General features: G+C 40.2%; 1 protein-coding gene across 1 annotated transcript; it reads right to left on the reverse strand.

Moving 5' to 3' along the window:
• Positions 1 to 733: 733 nt before the first annotated feature.
• Positions 734 to 23,116, reverse strand: abhd15a (abhydrolase domain containing 15a). The gene is made up of 4 exons (XM_031743321.2): positions 22,149 to 23,116; positions 7,254 to 7,606; positions 4,700 to 5,382; positions 734 to 2,681 (listed from the first exon to the last, which is right to left on the reverse strand). Exons 1-3 carry the CDS (start codon positions 22,695 to 22,697, stop codon positions 4,722 to 4,724), a joined length of 1,563 nt encoding a protein of 520 aa, XP_031599181.1. The 5' UTR covers positions 22,698 to 23,116; the 3' UTR covers positions 734 to 2,681; positions 4,700 to 4,721.
• Between the last annotated feature and the right edge of the window lie 2,868 nt (positions 23,117 to 25,984).

Here is a 25,984-nt window from a genome sequence, read left to right on the forward strand (position 1 = left end):
TGACTCACTGCAGGTTTTCATTTTTTAACTATACTCCCCTGAATCAGCATGGAAGGAGAGACGAAACACCGAGAATCACCTTCCCCAAGACTTTCACTCTTGATTAAATATAAAAAACCTTCAGCTGGTGTAGCTTTTACTTGTATTTTACAGAAAATAGCAGGAAAGCTTAAAGTTTCATGCAGTTACTTTAGAGATATTTTAGCTATTGGATTCTCTTCAGAGCCGAGATAAGTAGATGTGATCACAGAGAAAAATGCAACCAGCTGTCAAAAAAAATACAAAACAGATGTTTAGGTTTGGGTCAGTGACACTCTAATCGTACTTGGTCTGCTTGGTAATCAACAAGTGAGGAGTACGAATGCTTCAGTGGCTCTTCACTTCTCTGCTTCACTGTAACCATCAAAAGAGTTATACTGTGCACAGGGTTTGTTTATAGTGGAGGAGTTCTTGCCTCCTGGATGTTTACATGAGGGTACAACTTAAATAAAACACCAGAGATACTGTGGTAGACAGTTCCTCCCCTGCTTTGTTAGATTTTTAGGGTTTTTTTTAAACCACCATCATCTTTTTATATTCTGTTTATATCATATTTCAGTTCTCGGTGTTTATTAATGTTCCAAATATTAATTTAAAAAAGAGGTTGTTCTACAGCATATTCACTGCATTTGCTGTAACTCACGTGTGCCATGCTGCTTTTTTATGCTTTAGAGTTAAGCACAGAAACTTATGATGACCTCAAGATGGAGCTTTAATCAGTAATTACAGCAAACTGAAAAAAGACACAGCTGACCACACACACTGCTGCACTTTATGACTTTTAGAATTTAGCAAATATGTGAATCACTGTTTGCACAATCAGTCTCTTACAAAAAATGAAACTGTACCTTTTGTTCTTTAACATTGCCTAACACTATTTCCAATACAGAATTTACACAGCAAAGTTTAAAGCTTAAAGGACACTACAGACCCTCCAGAGCTGAAACACTCAGCCTATCACAGAAAATAGCTTATTCAGTTTTATTCTGACTAAACACATGTGCAATTTTCAATCTGACATACAATGCTGTGCAAAAGTCTTGAGTCACCTCTCATTTCTTTACATTTTGCTAGGAAAATTAGAATTATGTGCATTGAAATGTGCAGACAGAGTTTGTACATTTTTGTGTGACCACCTTTATTCTGCAACACAGCCTAAACTTGCTTAGGCAAACTTTCTTGTCATTTCTTTAAGCAGTCTTCAGGAATAGTTCTCCAGACTTCTTGAAGGGCATTCAAAGCTCTTCTTTGTATGTTGGCTGCAAGATGATCTTACACAACTTCAGTGATGTTGATGCCCAGGCTCCATGCCTGATAAGCTTTAGCTATGTGTTAGCTATGTACAGCTGAATTTACTTTCAGTGAGATGCAATCCAAACTATGATAGAGCCTCCACTGTGTGACAGATGGCTGCAGACGATCACTGTTGCACTTCTTTCCTGACCACCTCCATATATACTTATGAAGATCTGGATTTAAATCTGGATTCATGAGTCCATCAGACATGTTGACACTGATTTTCAGTCCAGTTCTTGTGTAATTCGGCATACCTCAGCCTTTTCTCCCTGTTGACTGCCAAGCTTTAACTGAGATCATTTGTGAGGAGGCTTCAGAGGTGGCTGTAGCTATAGGCACAGCAGGTCATTCTGCTCCTGTCTGCATGTCAAATTATCCTTGGGCAAGTTACTGAACTGATTTTATCAGAAAAATAGTGTGCTATAGTAAAATACAAACTCTTCCGAGAAACTGAGTGTGCCGCCCTTAAGAGAGCCTATGATTTAGTATAATCAAAGCAATGGATATGTCAGGTTCTGTTAATTGAATATCAGTCATTTTAATTAAATCAGTCTCTTATCACTGAAGCACACCATTGGGTCAGAATTAAATAAGCAAAGCGGGAAAGGGCAATTCAATCTTAATGGCTTAATCTTTTGGAGGCCAGTGAAAGTCAGCGTTTATTGCGAAGAAACAGATTGGTCGTAAATTATCCGACTTAATACCAGCAACAGCGACAGACCTTTCTTTTTTAAGTGGGCACGTCTCCTGTCAGCGCCTTTCACCATATGTAGGGTAGCGTAATTAATTCAAGAATGAATTCAAGCTTCACAGACAGTCTAATCATTTCAACACCAAATAAAAGCATGTTTAATGGGAGAGGTATAAATGCAGTTTAGTAATAATAATGCCTTGAAGATCAGACTAAAATAAAAAACATTTCATGTTATCTATGGGCAGACATGTTTGTGTGTCAACTGACTTCTACTGACACTACTGATAACATTGGTGATTATTTCTTGTCTACTATAGAATGTTTATATAGTAAACTGATTTTTAGTATCTGATAAATATAGACCTTTGTTACTTCATGGGAAATGAAACAGGGTGGCGCAGTGGTGAGGTGCTTAGCACTGTAGCCTTACAGGAAGCACATCTCGGCTTTGGATCCAGGCTCGGGCTTTTCTGTGTGGAGTTTGCATGTTCTTCACGTCAGCATGGTTACTGTAGTTTCCCCACAAAGATATGCAAGTGGTGGATGTGGATGGTTGCCTGTCTCCATGTGTTAGCCCTGCAACGGACTGGCAACCTGTCCAGGGTGTACCCTGCCCCCTCAGCCTATGACAGGTGGTTAGAGTCCATTGACCCTGAATTAGATATGTGGAAAAAATGGATGGATGATTAGTATGAAAATCTTCCTGTAGATAATGTGCATCGATATGAACAATATATATCTGACAGCTTGTTTGTTTTCCTCTATGTCTCCGTATTTCTATTTCTATTTGTGTACTTTTCTGACCGTAGGGCTGTATGTTGACAATGTGTCTGCCAGCACACATTTTGTGTCTTTCAGTGTGTACACTGCTGGGTTCCAGCTGTCTGAGTGGATAAGGCTCAATGAAAGGACAAATGCTACAGTGATTGTAACACACATGCACACACAGAAAGGTCGTGGGTACTTTACCATAATAGATAGTCTCTGTGAGCACTGATTAAAAAAAAGGGTTGACAAGACCACAGGTCACAGGTTTAATGAGATCTGCAATATGGAACAAGACATAATATCATGCAACATATTGTTATTAAAGAGGAATCTGTTTAACTGTAGTTGAAGGATGCATGGTTATTAAATTCAGACCCAGCAGCGCGTCTTGGTTCACTCAGTATACTTTTAATTTCATCTTGTCACATAATATAACACATCAAACGTGGGCACAGCCTGTTCAATAAACACAAGACAACAATCATTTGTGCACTGCGGTATTTAATGTCCTGATTTATACTCACTGCTATAATGCACCTTGGCTTTTCCTTAATTAATAGGAAACAGAAATACTGACTTTTATTTATTAACTGTTTAATGTAGAAGTATGGACCCAAAATTCTCCTACTCAGAGTAAAACAACAGCCACCTGCGGATCCCAAGCAGCTCAGGAAAAAGCCTCGGAGCAGGAAGTCAAAGGATAAGAAATGAAAACTTACAAAGTGCTTCCATTCGCATGACAAGGACATATAAAGGCTGACTGGTTAAAAGTCTCACAGGTGTTCACCTATTATGTTCATCACAGGATATTTTCTGACACAGAGGAGAACATATTCACTTAATTCTCTTTAACGCATAGAAAAAACAGTCGATTAACTAAATAAACTCCTTTAACATTCAGCTCCAATTAGTCTGAAACTCTGATTCACTTATTTTTTCTTTCAACCTGAGGCATAAGTCTTAGTCCTCAATAGATATACTTGCAGTAAAAACAACAAAATACAATACACACTAAGGTTTCAAAAGTCAAAGCAAATGTGGCTACAAATGTAGCAAATGGGGGAAAATGTGCAGCAGATGACTCAGACCCTGTAAACATATAGTAAGCTTGTTAATAAAACTGAGAAATTCCTGCAACAGCTGACGTTAAAGAGGACCCAAATCTGTCTGTAGAAAAATATAGAGACACTCATAATTTGTCAATTTTTTTTTTTTAGTGTCACTTTTGAACATAACAACTGCATGCAATCTTGTGGCCTGTCATTTTTCTATCCTAATGGTTTGTGCCCCGAGTTAGCAGTGTGAAAACAATGCACACACGCACACACACACACACACACACACACACACACACACACACACACACACACACACACACACACACACACACACACACACACACACACACACACACACACACACACACACACACACATGCTCTCACATCAACTCAGTGCTTCACAATCCCAGCACTTTTCAAGGTTTGGTTGTCATAACACTTTCAAGTGAGTGCCACACATCCAGAGAACAATTTGGCTCCTCACATCCCAAATCTGAAAAAAACATTAGAAGCATTAAAGTCAGACGTCACTCGTGTCCTGTGGTGTTTTTTTGTTTTTTTTTTAGTTTTAGCAGCGCTATGAGTCCACATACATACACAACAATGCACATGTACGCACATATGGTGTTACACCATTCCACTCATCTACATGTGCATCGAGCATCATGTATAATACAACAATGCATGAACAACGGGAGGCAAGATGAGTCAGAGGAGTCAGCAGAAAAGTCAGCTCTGTTAAGGACTAAAGTGTATCTGAATATAAGAGTAAAACTTTCTCCCTTTTTGGTTTACTAAAATGGAAAAGCTAAATGTGTTTACATAGAAACTCCACAGAGTACCTTTAATCTCCATAAAGCTTCCTCATCGTGTGTAGGATCTCTGCCAGCTGTAAATAGCGTGGATATTATGAGAACAAGCTGGCACTCTTTTACATGTACTGACGCTGCGGTGGCGAAAAAACCTTCCTCCTGCAGCTCCTCCCAGGCCCCTCCTCCTTGAAGCAAGCTGCTTCGCTCTCTCCTCTGCATTGAAGAAGTCCGTGGTGGCCCTAAAGAATTCCAGTGAAGCTCTGTGGCTCCAGTTGATCCCGTGACTCTCCATCCCTCTGTTTGATGCAGCCACGGAGCCCACTGCACCCACAGCACCAGCAGCATTCCCTTCAGATTGGGTGGAGAAACCGCAGTGACCTCCACGGTCAGTTAGGAGGAGAAAAAAATGTGGATTTGTTTCAAAAAGTTCCAAGGGCACTGTGGACTGGGCGTCTCCGCGGACAGGGTCATCCTTAGAACACACGCTCAAAACAGGAATGGCCACTTCATCCACATCTCTTAAGGGTTCGTTGTGTTCCCAGTAAGCATCCCAGGTAACTGATGTATTGCTGCTACAGCCATTTCCTGTTGGTGCTGCTGGTGTAGAGTCAGGATATCCAGGCTGACAAAACAGTGCTTCCTCCAGGCCATGCAAGGAATGGCTGGAGAACAGAGTGTCTGTCTGCAGGGTCTCAGCCATCACGGTCCTGTACCTATCAATACAAGCCCCGACACACACAAACACACACAGGGATGGTTACAAAGACAAATGAAAAGACAGTAAATCAATTCTGAAGAGCTGCATGGGTCTCATACTCCTCATTGGCCTTGATTTGAGAAACTTTGCCTGGGTCACGATGTCTCTCAGAATCAATGACTCAACACTGAGCGAGCTATTTGTTGCTACAGTGACATGACTGTCTCCCAAATTGCATGTGCCTCTCCAATTGAAGGTTTGTGAGTACTTATTTGTCTGTTTGTCACACAAGTCCCTTTCTCCCTTTCGGCCCACGAAAACTTCGCGATTTTCCGTCGTAACGGACAATATTTTATGGTGTACTTCAAACGGCAGCCTTATTGAGCTACTTTTTTTCTTCCCTTTGCAAGCTACCAAATATCAGTAAAAGAAAACTCGAATTTTCACACAGTGGTATTTATAAGATTCTTTTATTGTGGTGTTGTGCTTTGTGTATGCCACATGATCACATGGCCTCATGACTTTGAGTGTACAAAGCATATTTTACTTATTAGTATAGCTCAAATTTGTACATCCTGTGTCACAAACACAAAAATAGCACAAGATCATGCTATGTTAATTTCAGCCACAGTATGCAAGCAGCTTAAATGAATTACCTTGTGACACAGTGCCCTTATCCTTACATGACTGCACTTTGACAATTTAAGCTGAATAAAACTGTCCCAGCATTGAATTCCTGAAATGTTACTGTGTTATTTGGACAAATACACAATTTGTCTCATCTCCTGTTGTTCCTTGCACTTAACAAATCCAGAATTTAAAATCTGGGGATGCAGTAATAAACCCCAAGAATAAGTCAGAATGGACAGGACAAATTAGCAGTCAAATGACCAGTCGAGCTTCTTACATTATGTTATGGAGGATTTTACTTATTTAATCATCTGCCTTTTTTTTGACGTTGCTGTTGCGATATGGATATGCATAAATCATCTTACAATACAAAATGTAGCCAAAGCTATAAAAATAAGACCCAAGTGGTAATATTCTGGAGTTAAGGCCACTGTTTTACTATCAATCTGTCAATACACAGTTTTTTCAGTCATGTGATCGACTCACTGCACTCGTGGTCAAAACATTACTCCATCTTTATGGCTCATAATGGACAGTCATTAGTACTGCAGGCCAAAAGTGTTGCTTTTTTCACCAGTCTTGAGCCAAGACTACTTGGATCTCTTGTGATCCATATTATGACCCGGCAGCTTTATTTAAATCCCTGAAAGTGACAATGTCTTTCTCAGATCTACAGTTCGGTGCCAGCTATGTGCTTCTTGTAGAGAATCCCTCACTTTATGCCACTGCCATGATGACAGCTTTTTAAAGTACAGACAGGTTCATGTATTTTTGATGGATGGTAAATAATGTCGCCATTTGGGAGGAACAAGAAGTTGTTCATCATTTAAGCAAAGGTAAGCAATACATAGCTAGCTTAAACAAACTACTACATTTAAATTTTACGATCTGTCAACTTGAACGTTTACAGTGTAGATCCAGAAAAGATCTGCTCGTATTAGTTTTTCACATTAATGTCATGTCATCACAGTAAAGTTGACTGATTATTTTCCAATGTCAGGTAGGAAACATTCCTATGAGCTGCCACTGACAGCCTGGGTCGCTGTGGAGAAGCAGGGACTGGTGTGCTTTGGCCAATAAGGCATGGTTAGGAGAGGTGTTTCACATGTTGGTGTTATACTCTCAGCCCTTCTGGCAGTTGTAAATAAACGTTGATTTATGCATCTGATAGGACAGCAACTATCTGACATTTTGGTTAAGTTAAACTTGAAGAATAATAGCTGGAGTGCAAAGGACCCCCGCCCCCCTTCTCTGTACCTGCTGAGACATATTTTCTGGTACAGCACCAATGCCCACTGCAGGGGCCAGCACAGCCCACTCTCAAACCAGCTCTGGCAGCGGAACACAGGAGACAGGCAGACGGCCGCCGTCACGTAGCTTGATGATCCACACTCCCCCAGGTAGGACAGCAGAAGGCCCGACCCTGAGCTCTCGCTCACTGCATACAGTCTACCCGCAGGCTGCCGGTAGCGAATGTAGCGCACAGCCTCTCGTAGATCTGCAGGATCACCAAACTGCTGCAGTTTCACGGTTGTAAGTGGGCAGCTGTTGTGGCTGCGGCGATTGAATACCACTGGAAGGTAGCCATGGGACAGTGCCATTTCACACAACTGTTGAAAGAAACAAAGCAGATATAAACATATATATAAGCATCAAATATGTCTCAAAAGGTGAAACATTTGGGGTTATCATTAATAATGCAATGCAAGTAACACAGTGCAGCCGTCCTTTGTTGTCCTAAATACCAGCTGAATTAGTGTTTCATAGTCTCTTGGTTTTAATAATTAAACAAAGAAAAAACTTTTTTTTAGAACACAGCATCTTCACAGCTGTAAGACACAAACATGAATAATATTACTTTTATTGTATGGAAAAAGAAATAACCAATTACTGCGGGAAATCAGAACATGGTAAAACTATGAAAGCTTTGCTTATTAAGTGTCTATTAATTGTCTAACCTTGCATAACGTGCACATGACTGTCTTACAGCATAGCTTTAACTATCAGCTCCCAACAGCAAACATCAATGCTCAGATACACTCAAGAAAACCAACAGCTACAGACTACACAGGCTTAAGTTAGCATACTAAATATAAAGTAAATGACAGTACAATTAGAAAAAGACTGCGGAAGTATGGGTTACGTATCTGTAGGTTCTCAGTCATCCAGGACATGGTAGTCTTAAGACCTTGAAAAGAAGTTAACTGGACTTCTCAAAAGTTGTTTTAAAGAGTTTTCACCTCTCATTCAAAAGGCTTCTCCAGTTTTAAAACAAGAACTACAGCACGATGTTTGGAGGAAAGCAACCACAGCCTATCAGCACACCCACACCTCATACCAACTGTCAAGCATAGTGGTGGAGGTGTGATGATATGGGCTTGTTTTCAAGCCACAGGACCTGGGCACCTTGAACTCACAGAGTCAACCATGAACTCCTCTCATCTGAAGATTCAGATGTGAGGACAGCTGTGCAACAGCTAAAACTTGGCACAAACTAGGTCATGAAGCTGTGGCAGGATCTTAAGCATGGAATTATATTTGTGGAAAAAGTGGTGCACAAGGTAAAATATAATCATGAGCAAAATATTTCACCTCACAAGCACAGGCACAATACTGCTTATGCAATCCTATAAGGATCTGAGAGTTCAACTGGATCACGAGCTGGAGTGGTCAGCCAACACTGACTTTGCCTACAAAAAGGGTCCGAGCCTTCAATGAAGGCTCAGATCATTCAATGCATGCGGCAGGCTGCGCTACATGTTTTATCAGTCTGTCGTTGCAAGCACCATCTTTTTTGCTGTGGCGTGCTGGGGTGCAGGCATCAAAGCAAAGGACGCAAACAGACTGAACAAACTCATCAGGAAGGCCGAGTCTGTTGTTGGCATGAAGCTCGCCACCATGGAGGAGGCGATCAGTGACACAATGCTGACAAGACTGCGGGCAATCGTGGACAATGACTCCCACCCCCTCCATAACACACTGGACAAACTGAAGAGCAGTTTCAGCAGCAGCTTCTTTCAACCATCTGAAAAAACGTTAAAGGAAGTCGTTCCTTCCCGCTGCTATCAGACTCTTTAATTCATCCACTTGGGTCAGGTCCACATGTGTGGACAGAATTAATCACATCCTGTCACTTTTGTACACGACAACATATATTTGCACACGTACTTGTCTTTTTATATTTATACCTATATCTCTATATTTATCTATTCATCTTAATATTTATCTACCATTATCTCTGTTTCTACCCTCATTTTATATAAGTGCTTGATGTTTGTTGTATATTTGCTGCTATGACAACCCAATTTCCCTCTGGGATTAATAAAGTCTCTCTGATTCTGAATTAAATTCCTCACATGCAAATTCAATAACCCACACACGTAGAACTCAGCAGCCAACTACACAAAGAATCCATTACAAGAGTATCCACTTGGCAAGTGCTACAGCAGATTCACGCTCTTGCAGGCAGTGCTTGCTCTAATCAGACTTTTCATAGTGATTTTAAACGAGTAATTCCACAACCTTTGTGACTGAGACATTCAGATTACACCCTCAAACGAAATGACACCATGACAGCAACATAAGGGCTCTTTAATACCATATCTGTTCACAATTTAACATATGAACTTTGCTGAATTAACTGCCAATAGTTATTTTTTTGCGGTGTAACGATGGAAATACTGACATCAATGGATAGACTTTAATGCTTCTGTTGGGCTCTGCCCTCCAAACTGTCAAAATTCAGACTGATCAGAGCAAGCAGAATTCAGCTTTGAGAGCACAGTTGCTTGTGAGAGCAATAACACTTTATTTCTTTATTTATGGTACTATGGTTGCATCAGTTTGCATAGGTATTTGCCCGTCTAGGGCGCACAAAGAGAGGTTGTCAACCAAAGCAAATGTGCCTCTGTGCAGCCCTCCAAAATCCCAAATGCATTCTGCTCAATATGACGGATGCTGTCCACCATCAAAAGTTTTATGAACAGAGAAGGCTGTCACAGTGGAGTTGACTAGGAATGGAAGAAGCACAAAGAAAACCCAATCAAGGCTTTAAAAAGAAGAAAAAAAGAAAAACACCATAAGAAACACAGACAGTGACTGCAGTGCACACTTAATTGTTTTTAACACAGCATTTAATTTCAGCTTTTTGAATGTAGAGATGGGAATAAACTCAATAAACTCAGTAGTTCAATTCCTATGAATTGCTGCTCTTCTTGGCAGTTGGATCCGCTTATCAGTTCCAATTGCACTTGTGCAACAATCAGCTGATTTTAGTTTGTGTATGGGAGGATGAAAATAGTGACACAGTCTACTGTGTGGATATGGACATTACTTTTATTTTTATTGCAACAATGTTGCCGATGTAAAGTGCAAACATCTGCATTTGCAAGCACCTGCACAGACAGCATGCTAACACTAAGCTAGCTAAGAACCCAGAGTGACATTAAAGCTGAGTGAAATTGGTGTGTGGAACTTTACCCTATAGGTTGATATTGTTAACTGGTGTTTAGTCGTTGTAACTGGGTATTGTTAACTATGAGGCAGCATTTTTCAGGTCATTTTACGGAGAAAACGTATTGTACTATAAAGAAAAATGTTCTGTGTTAAATTACATTATTTTCTTTGATTAACATTGAACATAATATAGAGGGAAAATACCTCTATATTTTGTGTTATAATATACATAATATATTATGTATATATAATATACATGATATATATGCAGAGGTGGGTCGAGTATCCAAAAATTGTACTCAAGTAAGAGTATCATTACTTTAAAATATTATTACTCAAGTAAAAGTAAAAGTAGTCAAAAAAGTTACTCGAGTAAGAGTAAAAAGTACTTGGTGAAAAGGCTACTCAAGTAAGAGTATCTAGCGAGTAACTGTTTGAAATGTCCGATTTTATAAATAAATGCTATCAGACAATCAAAAATAAATAAATATACAAATTTTAGTATTTTCAAAAGGAATATATGTAAAAGATCCACAAAATAAGGCACAACAATTCTAATTTCAAGATTTCAGTTTTTCACAACGTAAAGCTTTTTCAAGCAAAACCCACAGTGAATATATTCGCATTTACAGCAGCCTCAGAGAAAACATTAGAACGAGGCAACTTCAACATAACAGACTGCAGCTGATGCGCCAGAATGTCATACTAGGGTGGTTCTTTTAAATACAAGGAGGGATTAAGTAAATCAGAAACAAATGACAAAGAGATGCAACGGGTAAAATCAGGAAAAGTTTATTCCCAAGGCAGGCAGCAGGAATAAAAAAAAAAAAAAAACATCTCTGTGCTAAAATTCCATAAGAATAGACATTCTAACAAAACTTATTCTGTATACTAAAATACCCTGAAGTATAGACAGTGGATTAACACAATATAATATGTAAAAATGTAAAACTACACTCACAAATAAACACTGAAATCAGAGTAAAACTAATTATAAAAGACAAATACAAATTTCCACTATGTGGATGTTCGTATGTGTATGGCTCACTTTACCATAAATTGTTTCTTCAGTGAAATGGTGGTTCAGCTTCAGCTGAAAGATTAATTGCCTCTGTTTTCAGTTTTGTTCAAAAAGAATGACTTCATATAGGGAAAATATATATCACATATGCAGGACACCTTAAACTAGTTTTTAAATTAAGCAGCAAGGCAGAACAAAGTCGGGCTGTATCAAGACACAGGGACTAAACCCCAATTCAACCAGACCCAGAACTGATCTGGAATTAAAACAGGACTACAACAGTTCAAAATCAGGACTACTTAGGATTTAACCAAGACAGAACTAGAACCAGAACTAGATGATAGTAGCACTAAAAACCATCATAGACCTGCACTACACTTATTTTTAATTCTACCAAAGTCCACTATTTAGATTCAGAAAAGTTTATATAATTATTTAGCTTTGTTGTGCAAACAAGCCTGCATAACTTAATAAATATAGAATTTGAAAAATAACAAACCTAAAAGAAACACTAGGTACGAGATACATGAGTACCTATGATACGGTGATACTTTTGGTAAACAACCATTTGACTAACATGTGTCTCACCTGCTCTTGTTCCTCTCTCTCCTCTTTGTGCTGACATTCATCAAATATACAGTGGAAACCAGATATTTATAAACTCTTCAGATAAAAACACAAACATTTTTAATTGTAACATCAAATCAGACAGCAGTTGGCTCTCAAGGTTCTTACTGTGAAGCTGTGACCGTTTGGCAGTGAACAGGAGTCCTGCATGACTAAAAAGTCTCTCACAGGCTGCAGATGCAGGAAGAGCTGTATTGACTTTGATCGACAGCTTCTTGATCTGAGGAAAGCCATGCAATAGATCCACACCTCCAGTGAATGGACATGAAAGGTACCTCTCCAGTTCCTCTGCTTCTGGCTTTCCTGACCCCATGGATCCATCATCTTCGTCGGTTAGGCTGCTGTTTGTGCTGGTCTCATCCAGCTCTGTGTCTAGGTGATGTCTGATGAAGTGGAGACCTGTTGAAAGATGTAAGGTTTTCAAAAGAATTCGGTCTGGTCATTATAGTGCTGTATACACTGCCAAGCTGCAGATGTTCGTTTGGAGCTAGCCTCCAAAAGCTGCCCATACACTGTGCGATTTTTGGCCCATTTTGAGACGATTTCTCAATCGCGCAACAGTTTTGGGGATCGGTCGTGTTTTGCCTTAATCGTGTGTGCATCGTGTAGTATACATGGGGTAACGAAAAGCAGTTAACACCTCACGACCAGCTCCCAATCATCAATCGTATGGTCGCATGATAATCAAACCAGTTTGAAATCCTGTCGCCTCTCACACTGCGCACGCACAAACACAGAAATGAAAGAGAAAGGTGGAGCAGCACGGCAGTGCAGCGTGTGATCTGGACACAAGAGATGGAGGCACAACTTGTAGGAAGAGGCAAGCTCATCCAAGTGCGTGGCGTGGAGAGCTGCCACCCAGGCAAATGAAAATAGAGCTTTATCACGTTATAACGTAAAAGTTTATTGTTCTAACAATATACCTTTCACGTTTGAACAATATAATATTTACATTGTACGAACGTGATAATATGTATATTGTAATAACGTGATATTATATTGTACAAACATTAAAAGTATATTGTTAGAACAATAAACCTTTCATGTTATAACGTGACATAGCTCTATTTTTCTTTTGCCTGGGTGGCAGCTCTACGCTTACGTATCTGAGGCTTTTCAATGTGGCCTCACAAAATTATCACGACTACAACAACCATGAAAAGAGCTGGATGGACATTGCTGCTCAATCAAAGCTGTCTGGTCAATGTTTTTCATTAGTAATTTAGCAAAGTTGATGGTGTGTGTCTGTGTGAGTGAAAGACAGAGAGGGAGAGCGAGGGCCAATTTTTGTATGTTAAGCTTCATGTTATGGACGCACAGTTTGAGCACTCAGGTCGCATCAGAGCATCAGGCCGGCTAGTGTGAGACCCTGCATCGTGACCTATGAACTTCTAACCCCTGCGATGTAATTGTACAGTTTGAGCAGGAGCGGAATAACGCGACTGAAAAAAATCGCACAGTGTTTGCCCAGCTTAATGCAGACTGTTTAAACTAAACAAGCTGCTGTTTCACATAATAAACCATGTCAGCCGCAGTATTGCCTTCTGTTTTAACAGTTAAAGCAGTAGAGACGAGCTGTTTGCATGTGCGTTGAACTCCAGCGTCATTAACCAGGCTAGCTGTTAGCTTATAGCTCACGCTAGCTAACCAGCGAGCAGTTAAAAAGACAGCTGAAGCTGCACAAAATACCCACAAACTTATCTCACTACAACGTAGCGCCGGAAATATGACTCGCAGCTCGAGCTCGACACAACTGCTGTAACATAAGATTGACATCCAGCTAACCACAGCTAAAAAGATATTTAGAGAAAACTTACCGTTTCCTCAGGTCACACGAGTTGAGTTGTTTCACACTGAAAAGTTGGTTTGTTTTGGCTCTGACTGAAGACACCGACACTGCAGACATAGCTGTTCTTTTGTGCTGCTTTTAAGCGAAACATTCTTTGTATGTGAGGCCAAAGGTGTTCATCCTCTTCAGCTCTAGCGTAGACTCTGCCATCATATTTCTTCTTTCCGTGTGTCGCTACTTTGAAACGCTTGGGCCGCTCTGCCCGCCACAGTTTCAAACTGGTCATGTGACTGTAACTCCACTGACGGCATGTTATCTAATGTGTTAAACTATTTTTTTTAAAAGTAACGAGTCGAATTTTGCAAATGTAGCGGAGTAAAAGTACCGTTTCTTCTTCATAAATGTACTCAAGTAAAAGTAAAAAGTATCGTGCAAAAAAGGTACTTAAAAAGTACATTTTTTTCAAAAACTTACTCAAGTAAATGTAACGGAGTAAATGTAGCTCGTTACTACCCACCTCTGTATATATGTATATTATATATGTATATTATAATATATAATATACATATAATATATTATACATATATTATTATGTCATAACGTAATGTGGTCATTACGTTATGACTACATAACGTAATTTATTTTAAACAAATGTAATGTTTTTGATAGACTCTCAAAGCTGAGCCAATGAGAATCGATAAAGAATCAAATCGAAATGTGATTTAAAAATGGAACAAGAATTGCTACATTTGATCAATTCCCAACCCTATTTGTATGTTAGAACTTCTCTCTTCTCTGCAGCTTGCTGACAGACCAACAACATCACCAGCAGGAGCCCACAGATGGACTGTATGACATATTTATGACATTGTCCCCGTCTGACAACAGACGCTCTCTGCAGGTAGATGGACTGTCTGAGCAGGGCTCGCAAAATCGCTAGCCCGACGTCCCGGGGCTAGCGAACTTTCCAGTCGGGCTACCAAAATCTATCTCAGCCCTGCCCGTCGGGCTATCATAGGAAGGAAAAATATATGTCATTGCTTTTGCATTCTTTCGGAAATGTAGCTGGGTAATTGTGTCATTGGCATCGGGGAACCACTGTCAATATGTGACATATTGAAATCGCGTTTGAATTTGCGCTTGTTTTTTGCTTTCACTTTGAGATCGCGCGAACTGTGTATAGAGAGCGGCAGCACTGATTGGTGAGTGACGATTAATTGCGCACCAATTCCTCTGACATCGTCTTATCACTCATTAGCTTACCATTCAAACGTGACAAGTGAAATCTCCCACAGCAAGCTTAAACATGTGAGAGGTTGATTGCGCAGAGAATCGCTGACCGTTATGTGAGTGCTTGTGTAAAAGCAGCAGGATATATATTTTAGTTCTGCTGAGCCAAATAAGACAGGTCAGGGTGAAGAAGTGACAGCCAAAGAAAAGCCTACCACAAAACGGAAAAGTTATGACAAATCAGACTATGAGGGAAAAAGAAAGTGCAGCTTTATGGTTTCATGGACAAAAGAATTTCTGTGGCTGGAATATGACAAGCTAAATAACCAGGGCTGCACATAAGTGGTCCGCAGCTGTCAAAATAAAAAACGCGCACCAGATAAGAAGTTGCAACGCGCGTTTGCGTACATAAGATTTTCTGGAGGAGGACAGACATTTGTTTAGAACTCTTAAAGATGAAGAAGCAAGCTCCTTTAAGCAATTACTTTGGTGTTCCTCCACCTCCAAAGAAATGTCAGAAGGAGTCCGAACCGCAAAAGAAGCGCGTATTCTCGGAAAAGTGGTTGCAGGAGGTGAGCTGGCTTCAAAGAAATGATGAACGCACAGAGATGTGGTGCAGAATATGCCGTGAAAATCCCACTCTATCGGACAAAAACAGTGCCTTTTAATATGTACGCAAACGCGCGTTGCAACTTCTTATCTGGTGCGCGTCTTTTATTTTGACAGCAAATGCGCACCTGCGGACCACTTATGTGCACCCCTGTAAAAAAAACACATAATGTTCTGCCGGTTGTGTTGTTGGTTTTCCCTCGATTTCTGAGTCGACAAGCGCCTTTGTTACTGGGACCAGTAATTTTAAGAAAGACCCCCATTAGAACCCATGAGAAATGCATTATTGCTCAGTCTGCAATATCTTTCCCAGAACAAACACCAATTGCAAATAACATACTAAAAATAAACCTGAAAAATCTGTTTAGAACAGCGTACTATGTTGCACAGAGTGAACTACCATTGGCAAAATTTAGCAGTCTTTGCAAACTTAAAAAAAAAGGTCCTAGGTCTTGGTTCCACTTACCTCTTACCTGTGACTTCAGTGGAAATTTCAAATTCAGGACCTGACACAGACTGATTCATGGTCTACACAGTTCTTACAAGTTCATAGAAATTTCTGTTCAATTAGAACCAAGTATTTGAGTTGATGATTGTAATTTTTATACAATGTTGTAATTTGTGTTTCAACAATGTTTGATTAATGTTTTGTTTCCGAAACAAAACATCAATCAAAAAATTGCCCTCTTTTTTTATTCGGGCTACTTAAATTTATTTTGGGCTACCACAAACTGAAGAGTGCCTGCCCGAAGGGCTACCAGGGATTTTGAAATTTTGCGAGCCCTGCTGAGCATGCAAAAGAACTGCAAACAGGCTGCCAACGCACTACCACTACTTAACCATAATTTCCCCATTAATCTGCTGCAATGCTCACCAAGCAGACACTCTCACGTGCATGATGAGGTTTTTTTGGCTGCTGAGATCTACACATGCAGGTTGTTGAATTTATGTGCAAGGAATTTAATTGTGCATACTGCATTGAATAGCTGCCCCTGTGCAATAATACTATTTTCTCATGATTATATTTTTACATGCCAATTTTTACACAAACATAATTTGAGTTATTGCTGCTACAGGCTGGTCTACAACTTACTGAATCATGGGCTATTCTTAGTTCTCTAACTTTCCTTTTCACATGACAAACAAACAACATCAAAAAATAGTAAACCTCAGTCTTCATTCATTACTATGTATTCTGGAAAAAAATGACTGCAACTTAACTTTGGGAAGGTTTTGATTCAGAGCAGAACACAAATGACAAGTGATTTTCTAAATTACTCTGAAAAGCTCTCCATGCAGAGAGGGACTGAAAATGAGAAATTGCTGCAGTCTAGTCTCTAAATATTACCATTAGACCAAATGACCCATTATGTTGTCTGGAAGCACAGGGAGAAGATTTGTCTTCCCTCTAAATCTGCAGTGCTTCTAATCCTTTATCTCAGCACAAGAGAAGGAGAGTGCACACACACACAGAGGCTTGTGACTCGAGACGACGGTGAGATTATTGTACATTTTGTGCAAATAAATGGCTGGATTTTAAATGACCTTTCACTTTAAATCTGCAGGAATCCCAACGGGCTGCGGGAAGAGCATTAAATATTTACCAGCTGAGAAAGACTGCAGTAGCAGTTTTGCCACTTCTTCGTTGTCTATATGAAAAGAGGATTTACTGTGCCAGACACATTACTAGGTCAGTGCTGCGCTGAGTTCTTATACCAGAACATCACTCATTTGCTCATTCATTAGCCTCTTCCTCAAATCATCGGGATTTGAGAGGAGCACACAGGAGAAAGGAATATTCACATATGAATACAAATCACTTCTGGGTTCAGTTAAATTCCCAGTGATGCAGAGAAACACAGAGCGATCTTACGGTTTCAGCAGCATATTAGAGCTGTGACAAACAATGAGTGCTCCGGCTGTGATTAAATTAGGAGAACTGCCCGCCTACTAAGGTATTTTTCCAGTCGCACGGTGTAAACAAACATCAGACGGTGCAGTTTACCCACAGTAACGCAGGCACAGTGAATGATAAAAAAAGCTTTATCATTAAAACTCAACAGGACTTGACGTTTTTAGCCTCAGCATTACCATTTGGTACTTGATCACGAAAATTCAGGGATTTCAAAGTTGCTGCAAACCACGTGTTAGATCAAATGTACACGTTCTAGTTTGTGGGGATATATTATACTAACACCATGCAGTTGGTTTTGTTAGAGATTTAAGTTTAATTGTACTGCAACAGCCACTCCAGCACTTTTTGGCTGGTGCTGATAAACTGTCAGCTCCGTGACAAATTCCTCCACCCAGGGCTGCACACACTGCGCAACACCCCTTGTCCTCACACAGCGACAAAGACATTAATACCAGAAGGCTTCTAAAGGTCAGCGGTGCTCATATTCAATTAGGAATGCTACTTGATCAAAAGCCCTTCAGAGGCAACAACAATGTGTCCGCTGGTTAACAGTTTGCTAAAATACTATTCAGCAGTCACACGTACAGAACGTCAACACTTATAAATAATTTTTTGCTGCAATATATTACCATGTTGGCGTATATACCTCCATTCAGTTTCGGCTATTAGTTTTAGACTGCAAAGTGCTGACGTTTAAATCAAAAATAGAAATCCAGAATTAAAAAAAGCTGCACTTGTTATGTATTAATCCCGTCCTGGTTTATTTAAATGGTTGGCAGTTTTATGACCAACTGAACTCTAATCAAAGGAAAGGCTGTTTCATAATTAATTGTTTGGAGTAAAACTCACAAACAGTAGAGAAACAAAAGCCTGTGTTGCTGGAAGAAATTGGTGAGTTTATGATGCAACTGTGTTGCTTTACAAAAACCAACACAATCAAGGCGTGAAACCGATTTGTGGATGTAACGTTACATTAAATCGAGAACTTTGGGAATGTTTCTCAGAAAGTTTTAATTTCCCATTCAAATCCACCCTTTCCAACTTGTTATGTTCTGTATAGTATATAAATTTTAAGTATAAAATAAAGCATTCTGCATTGTTCACTTATACATTCACTGGTTACTTCATTAGGCACCAGTGCTGTACAGCCACCTGGCACCAGCTCAGTGCATTTAAGCACGTAGACATGGTCAAAACGACCTGCTGAAGTTGGAACTGAGCAGCAGAATGGGGAAGAAAGGTGGCTTAAGTGTCTTGAATGTGGCATGGCTGTTGCTGCCGGAGGCGCTGATCTGAGAAAGTAGATCAGCAGTTCACAAACTGCTGATCTACTGGGATTTTCCCACACAGCCATCTCTAGGATCTACAGAGAATGGACTGAAAAAGAGAAAATATGCAGATAGCAGCAGTTCTCTGGGTGAAACTGACTTAGTGATGCCAGAAGTCAGGGGAAATTGCTTGAACCTGATATGAAGGCAACACTAACTCAAAATACCACTTGTTACAACCGAGGTATGCAGGAGACCATCTCTGGACAAACAACATGTTGAAACTTGAAGCAGATGGGCTATGGCAGCAGAAAAACAACACTAGGCACCACTTCTGTCAGCTAAGACCAAGAAATGCTTTGCAGAAATCACCAATAATTGGAAGATTGGAAAAAAAATGCCTGCTGTAATGAGTCCTCACTTCTGCTGCCACATTCAGACAGTAGGGTCAGAAAATGGAGTAAACTACTTGAAAGCATGGATTCATCTTCCCTTGTATCAGCGGTTCAGGCTGCTGCTAGTGCAACGGTGTGGCACCAGCTGGTAAGGCGCACTTACTGAAGAAGCCATTGAGGTTATGTGTGCATCTTTATACATATCTTGACATATCTTACACCTTTAAAAGATGGAAATCAGATTTTTGCAAGGACAGCTCAGGTTGAGCAGTTTGGAGACAAACTTTGGGAGTCACGGCTGAGACGGTTTGGACTCTCTCACTGCTCTGACACATTAAATTATGAAAACTGATGGGGGAGATGGAAAACAGATCCATGATCTGTTTTTTTTTTTCTTGTGAAAAAGGCGCAGTAAAGTATTTGATGAACAGTATGCTCAGGATTTTGGCACATTTATGCAGAGCTTGTCATATTTTTTTAATACTGCCGGTTATCTTTTTGATAAATATACTCTTTTCCCAGAATCGGGAATGTTGAGGTCTTATTGCATCCCTCACTGACAGAACCATGAGTGTTGATATTAAAACTTTCCCACTTTTACTGAGCGAGTGCTACGCAGCTATTCCATCTAATGAGTTTGTAAGCTCAAAGCTGCTTTTTCAGCAGTAACATAAAGAAATGGTTGAAAAAAAAATGTAAGTCTTAAAGTGTAATTTACATGTAACCAAAACATTATATAAACCCCCATGTAGTGCATTTCTTAAAGAATGATAACTGGTTAAAAGAAATGAAGTATCATAAGCACTGAAACATAATTATATGGGGTAATTTCCATATATCTTTGTATACTTTCGTTATTGGATGAAAATGGGATAAAATTAATTAAAAGAATGTGCAGATGGCTGATATAGAAAATAAAGATAGTGACAGTTTAGTTAAAAAATGATTTGCTTTGATGCAAAATGTTATGCTGCCAAAGACTGATACCTGATACTCCTGGAGTTTCAAATATAAAGCTACTGCAGTTGGTGGTTAGCATAGCTTAGCACAAAAGCTGCTGCACTGACTTTACTGTGGGTGGGGGTTATGTGCTAGAGCATTTTGCATTTAGGCAGAGTCCATCACAGTCATGCCAACGCTCAGGAAGTCGCTGCACTAGGCCAAGAAATAAACCACAATAAACTATTTCTTAATTTTAGTCTCACAGTTTAAGCAAGCAAGATGCAACTTGTTAACTGGAAAGGTTTACGAGGACTGGTGGGTGGAGTTTGTTTCCACTGTTTCCAAGGCAAAACAGCCACCAGCAACTACCAGCAGCTGGGTATGAGGTATGGAAGTACATTTAAAACTCTGACCTGAATATAAAGGCAGTGAAAAGTAATACATATGATAAACAATGTTTAATGCATATGAACTGTACCAGAATGAGAGAGACAAAAGGACCTAAGACAAACTGTGAGTAAAAGTATGAATAATTGATGAAGAGATGGCTCATTCATAAATTCATAAATCCCTGGAATGGGATGCGTTAAAGAGGAGGCGACAGGAACCACAAGCCCATAAAAGAATCTACATGTTCCTTGGTTTCAGTCTTGTGTGACAGATATGGATGCATGGTTGTGTTTGAGCACATAAAGATGAGCTCTTTTTATCTTTGCCTCTCCCTCTCTCTCCCACACACACAGAGACTGTGACTGCTTTATGCATAGTAAGTCTCACCAATAGCAGAAGCAATCTTAATTGGTGCACATCCCTTGTGGTGCCTCAGCTTCCAGCCCTCCCAAGCGTAAACGACCGGGTTCATTGTAAATACTCCATTCTGATGATGGGTGCCAGTGGAAAAAAAAAATAAAAAAAATATGCATGCTGCACCGATCACTTACTCTTCATCTCTACATCATTCAGAAGCTTTTCCTTGTGGTAAACCTGTAGGCTGCACTCTGTTTTCTTTGCTTCTTATCATTTCTTCCTTATTGTCACTCTCTATCCTTTCCTTTTTTTTTAAAGAGTTGCCCTAGTTTAATGTCAGGCACATTTGATTTTCCATGAGTATTCCTGCAGACTTGTCATTTCTGACACAGGGCTGACAGTAAACCTGTGAGTGCTTTACACACAAAGCTAACAGTATGAAATGAAGCATGATACCAGGTGGCCAGTACGGTGAAAGAACCAACAAGCGTTCATGTGGAGCAGCACTTGCACTTCCCCGGCCTTCACAAGTCAAGCGATGCTTTGTAATCCCTCACTCAATTACCTCAATCAGTGTATTGAAAGAGCAGTTGAAAGACTGGCGCAGCCACTGCATCTGCTCTTTTCACTGCTCTGCTCTTTCCTTTCAACTTAGCTTGCCATGGCTTAAGCTCAAATGGCTATTTGGCATCTTCTCTTTTTAATTAAGAAGGCAATTCTCTTTTGATTAGTTTAAAGACACTGTGCAAGGGTGTGCATTAAAAATTACCTTATTTGTTTCTGGTTTTATTTTATTTTGAATCATTTGCCCAGCTATTTAGCTCTTGAAATACTCAAAATGCTACACTTGTATTTTTGATGCAAAAAACCCCAAAGAAGACAGAATGAACTCCCAAGCGACTGCTGTATTTACATCACGTTGGTTCATGCTGTAACACTGATAAGAGGAACAGGGCAGCTGTAAAAGTTCATGACACAAGTTGAGATTCATCTGCTGAGGACTTCATGATATGGCTTCTGTTTCTAAAGCAGATACAAATAGCTTCCTGTTGTCAATACGCTGTATACAAACTACTACCCTCCTCTTTGTTCCACAATATGCTTCTTTACACTCAGTTAATTTTTTATTGACATGCCGATAACGCACGAGTTACCTTCAGCACATTTCTAGTGATCTTCCCAAAAGAGTTTGGAATGATGAGAAGAACCGGGCTGGTGGAGTGACTCGAAGTCCTGCGACGTTTCTGGTAGGATGGCACAGCCCAGTCCAAGGCCACCAGTCCGTCATCACTTAGCTGCAGGTTATCTCGCACAAACTGGACCGGGCTTTCGTACGGCCAGCACGCCTCGTAAACACTCTGGAGAAAGGCGCTGGCCCGCCATGTCCAACCGACACACGGTGAGTAGTTACTGAAAGTCCAGCAGTGCTTCAGCAGGTAGTTTGCCAGCGCGGAAGGCTTACATATTAGCGCCACGGTGCGTGGCTTCTCATCGGTCAAAGCGCCCACGCAGGCCGACTGGGCATCGTCGCTCCCCTCTCGCTCCGAGACGCACCTCTCCGTCTTGCCTTTCGCCACCTGCTGTAAAATTCCAAATCTCTGAAGCAAAGCATCGCGCTGGTTCTCGGTACAAAAATATTTGGAGCCTGGCCAGATTGAGACCACCAGGATCACAAAGCACAGAGCCAAAAGCCATTCCAGCATTGGCACGGTTCGGGGTGAGCAAAATGAGCACAACGCGAACACTTTCCACTTTGTATTCTACATTTGCATATTGCAAATTAGTTAACAGAAAGAATAGCCGTCTTGCACCTTGCTGCTTTTGTCTGTTGGTGCTCAACTCCTCAGTTAAAGCTTAGTGCTCCCTCCGGTGCCAAAGCGCACGAGTCCCCGGTCATTACAACCGCGCGGTCCCGATTACGCAGCGTTTCTGTCATTCCAGCTCCCACAAGAGAGGCTAGTTAATGCCTTCAGTTGTGATTAGCTAGCTATAAAACACGCAGGGACAGTTGCGTTCACTTATCTACACTGCACTTTCCCGACACCGGCGCTTTCACCCAACGGTCTGTAGAGCGACAAATATCCGTGAGCAACGCGCTGCTGGAAACGCCCCCCACGATGGGTCCCATTAAGACCAACCCCCTTTACGAGAGAACAGGTACGTATGATTATCTGTGCTGTTATTTACTCTCCTATGAAAATACTTCCTGTAAACAACGATTTTTTTAAAACTCGTACACTTTGTTTCCATCAGCCTCATGGAAAGAACCACACCCTCCCGTAACTGCACTTTGCTCTTCACACACGGTGGAGGCAGACCTGTATACCGCGCACGGCCATTATCAGATGTCCTTGTACTCGGGAAGTGAGAGTGTGAGAGAGGACAAAACTGAATAAAGAGTGATTGTGAACTTTTGATGGAGACCCTGTTAAGGTTTCTGTTCATTTTCAGTTTTGCCTGGTGGCTCAGTTTTTGTGACTGTCACTTGTGGGAAAAACTGAAAAAAGAACAATGGTCATTAGACACACAGACTCTTCTACAGTTTAACTGCGGGGAGATCCAGTTTGCACCCACTCTGCTCTCTGGTGCCTGAACTCAGCATACTACGAAATTCAAATGAATGAAAAGAAATAGAGGATTTATAAATGTTTCTCTTCTCCACTGTGTGAAGGGCTGGGCATTTGAACACCATGCATAAAACATTTTTTTTTAATCAGACACGAGGTGAACCAATATTTGTATTTAACATGGAATATCCCATTTGAATCTTTATCAGTCCCGGTAGAATCTAAAGCTATTACTAAAATACTGTTAATTCATTTTGTGAAAAGCTTTAGTGTTGTCATCTGTTTTTGCAGTGGAATATATCTTTAACACTTTAACAGTCTAGAAGCACAAGTAAGTGCTTCATCCCGATCTCACAGACGTAATGTGTACAGGCAAGAGGAAACAAACCCAAACGGAAACTGGCAAGGCGATAGTGCATTGTGTCTTTGTGGCAGGTTTCAAGCCTGCATCAGTCCACTGGATTAGCCAGAAAGAACAAATAGCAGACACCAAAACATTGAGCAGAGAATAAAGAAAAACGAGAGGCCGAAGCATCCTGGTAACACACCTCACAGGCACCAAATATTTGCTTTTCTGCACTTTGTGTGCATCCATGCGTGCAGTGATGCTCTAAAGTTGGGTGATGACCAGCTTCAATTCAGTTCTTTAACTTAATCTCTAGAACGTGTATATGTATTCAGTCCCCTTAAATATTGCATTCAAGTTTCTGTTTTCATTTCCCAGAAAACTTTTTTTCCTCCACTGGTTCTGAAAATGATATATTACCCTTCTTGCTGCCAAACGATTACAGCCACAGCTATTCTTGGACAAGCAATCATTTTTGTTTGTTGGTGAAATCGGTTCATTTTGAAAGCTAATCAAGGAAAACTCTGACCTCTGTGCAGTGCATCAGACTATCGAAGTCTCTAATAAGCACGGGTTTGCAAGTGTCAGATCAGGTGTTCTCTTTAAACCAGTAACAAATCTCATTATGCATTACTTTATGTATATAAGTGAACACAGTATTTGTAAGAGATGTACTCCAATATTTGGTATTTCTAAACTTGCTTTACTAAAGTAAAATGTGAGGCTCATTCATAATGATTGCAGTTAAATAAACCATCTTACTGATGTAATTTGTAATGGATAGAAAAGGTCAGGACTTCATGTGTTTTGGATTTTAGAATGACTTTTGTACCGAGGCCATTTTTCAAAGCGGTATTAATTTGAAAAACTCTTGAGGTCCAGATGTTGTAATCCAGATCCAGTCTTTGTTCAGTCAATACACTGACTCAAACAGTCCCAAGAGACAAACTGGCACGGACCACAAAAATACATTTTGCATTGATGAGAGGAGACGAGGAGGAAAATGAACAAGAAATTGACCTGACCTCTAGAAGCAGAAATGAAAGTTTAGACTAAACAGACTGTGGTGCTTTTTTATGTTCAAAACAAACATCAAATGCTGTGCTGCATAAAAAATATCCTCATCTTTGCATCTACTTACACCTGACAACAGCAAATGAAGAAAATGTTTCCCATGTTTGATCTACAATCAAACATTAGGAGAATGTCTGTAAGAATGAGTGTTTTCCCAGGTGTGATGACTGGGCCAAGATGAAGATGTAGCCCAGAGGCTGCATATTGCACCCTGGATGAAGTCTCCTGGCTGAGATTCTGCTGACATTTATGTACGCTGTCTAAGGGGAGACGCAATCAGCATAAAGAACTAGATGCAAAAGTTAGAATATCTTGCTGCAACAGCTTAATGAATCAAGAGTTGATTTTTACCTAAAAAAAAATAACGCACGATCAAACCAAATTCTAGTCTTTTTTTAATGGTAGTTTTTAATATGAGACTTGTTTCAATTTGAATATGAAACTAAGGCTGACAAACAAAGTCCATATACAGTGCTGTGAAAGTATTTCCACATTTCTTTTCCTTTTTTTTCTTTTTTTTTTTGCAAATTTGTCACACTTTGTTTCAGGTGATCAAACAAATTTTAATATTAGACAAAGAAAACCTGAGTAAAATGCATTTTCTAAAATGATTTTATGTAAAATAGCTATCCAACCCTACCTGGCCCCAGTTGTGTCACCCTTGAAGAGTCTTTCGCATCCCTGTGGAATCATTTTGGCCCACTCTTCTTTGCAGAATTGTTTTAATTCAGCCACATTGGGGGTTTTCCAATATGAACAGTCTGTTTAAGGTCATGGAAAAGCATCTCAATTGGATTTAAGTCCAAACTTTGAATAGGCCACTCCAAAACCTTCATTCAAACTGATGGCTGGACATTGTGTTTCAGGATTTTCTGGTAGAGATCAGAATTCATGATTTCATCAAATACAGCAAGTCTTCCAGGTCCCGAAGCAGCAAAGCTGTCCCAGACCATCAGACCACACCACCATGTTTGACTGTTGGTTTGATGTTTTCTGCTCTAGC

Source organism: Oreochromis aureus, linkage group 14 (genome assembly GCF_013358895.1).
Source record: "Oreochromis aureus strain Israel breed Guangdong linkage group 14, ZZ_aureus, whole genome shotgun sequence".
Classification (NCBI taxonomy): domain Eukaryota; kingdom Metazoa; phylum Chordata; class Actinopteri; order Cichliformes; family Cichlidae; genus Oreochromis; species Oreochromis aureus.

Bases quoted from the DNA above. Each gene is read 5' to 3' on its own strand.
- abhd15a (XM_031743321.2), bottom strand. From the start codon at position 22,697: ATGCTGGAATGGCTTTTGGCTCTGTGCTTTGTGATCCTGGTGGTCTCA. The intron at 7,607-22,148 runs GTAACTCGTGCG...TTCTTTCAACAG, and splicing joins TCACTAGAAATGTGCTGAAG to TTGTGTGAAATGGCACTGTC. The intron at 5,383-7,253 runs GTACAGAGAAGG...TTGTATTGATAG, and splicing joins CAGAAAATATGTCTCAGCAG to GTACAGGACCGTGATGGCTG.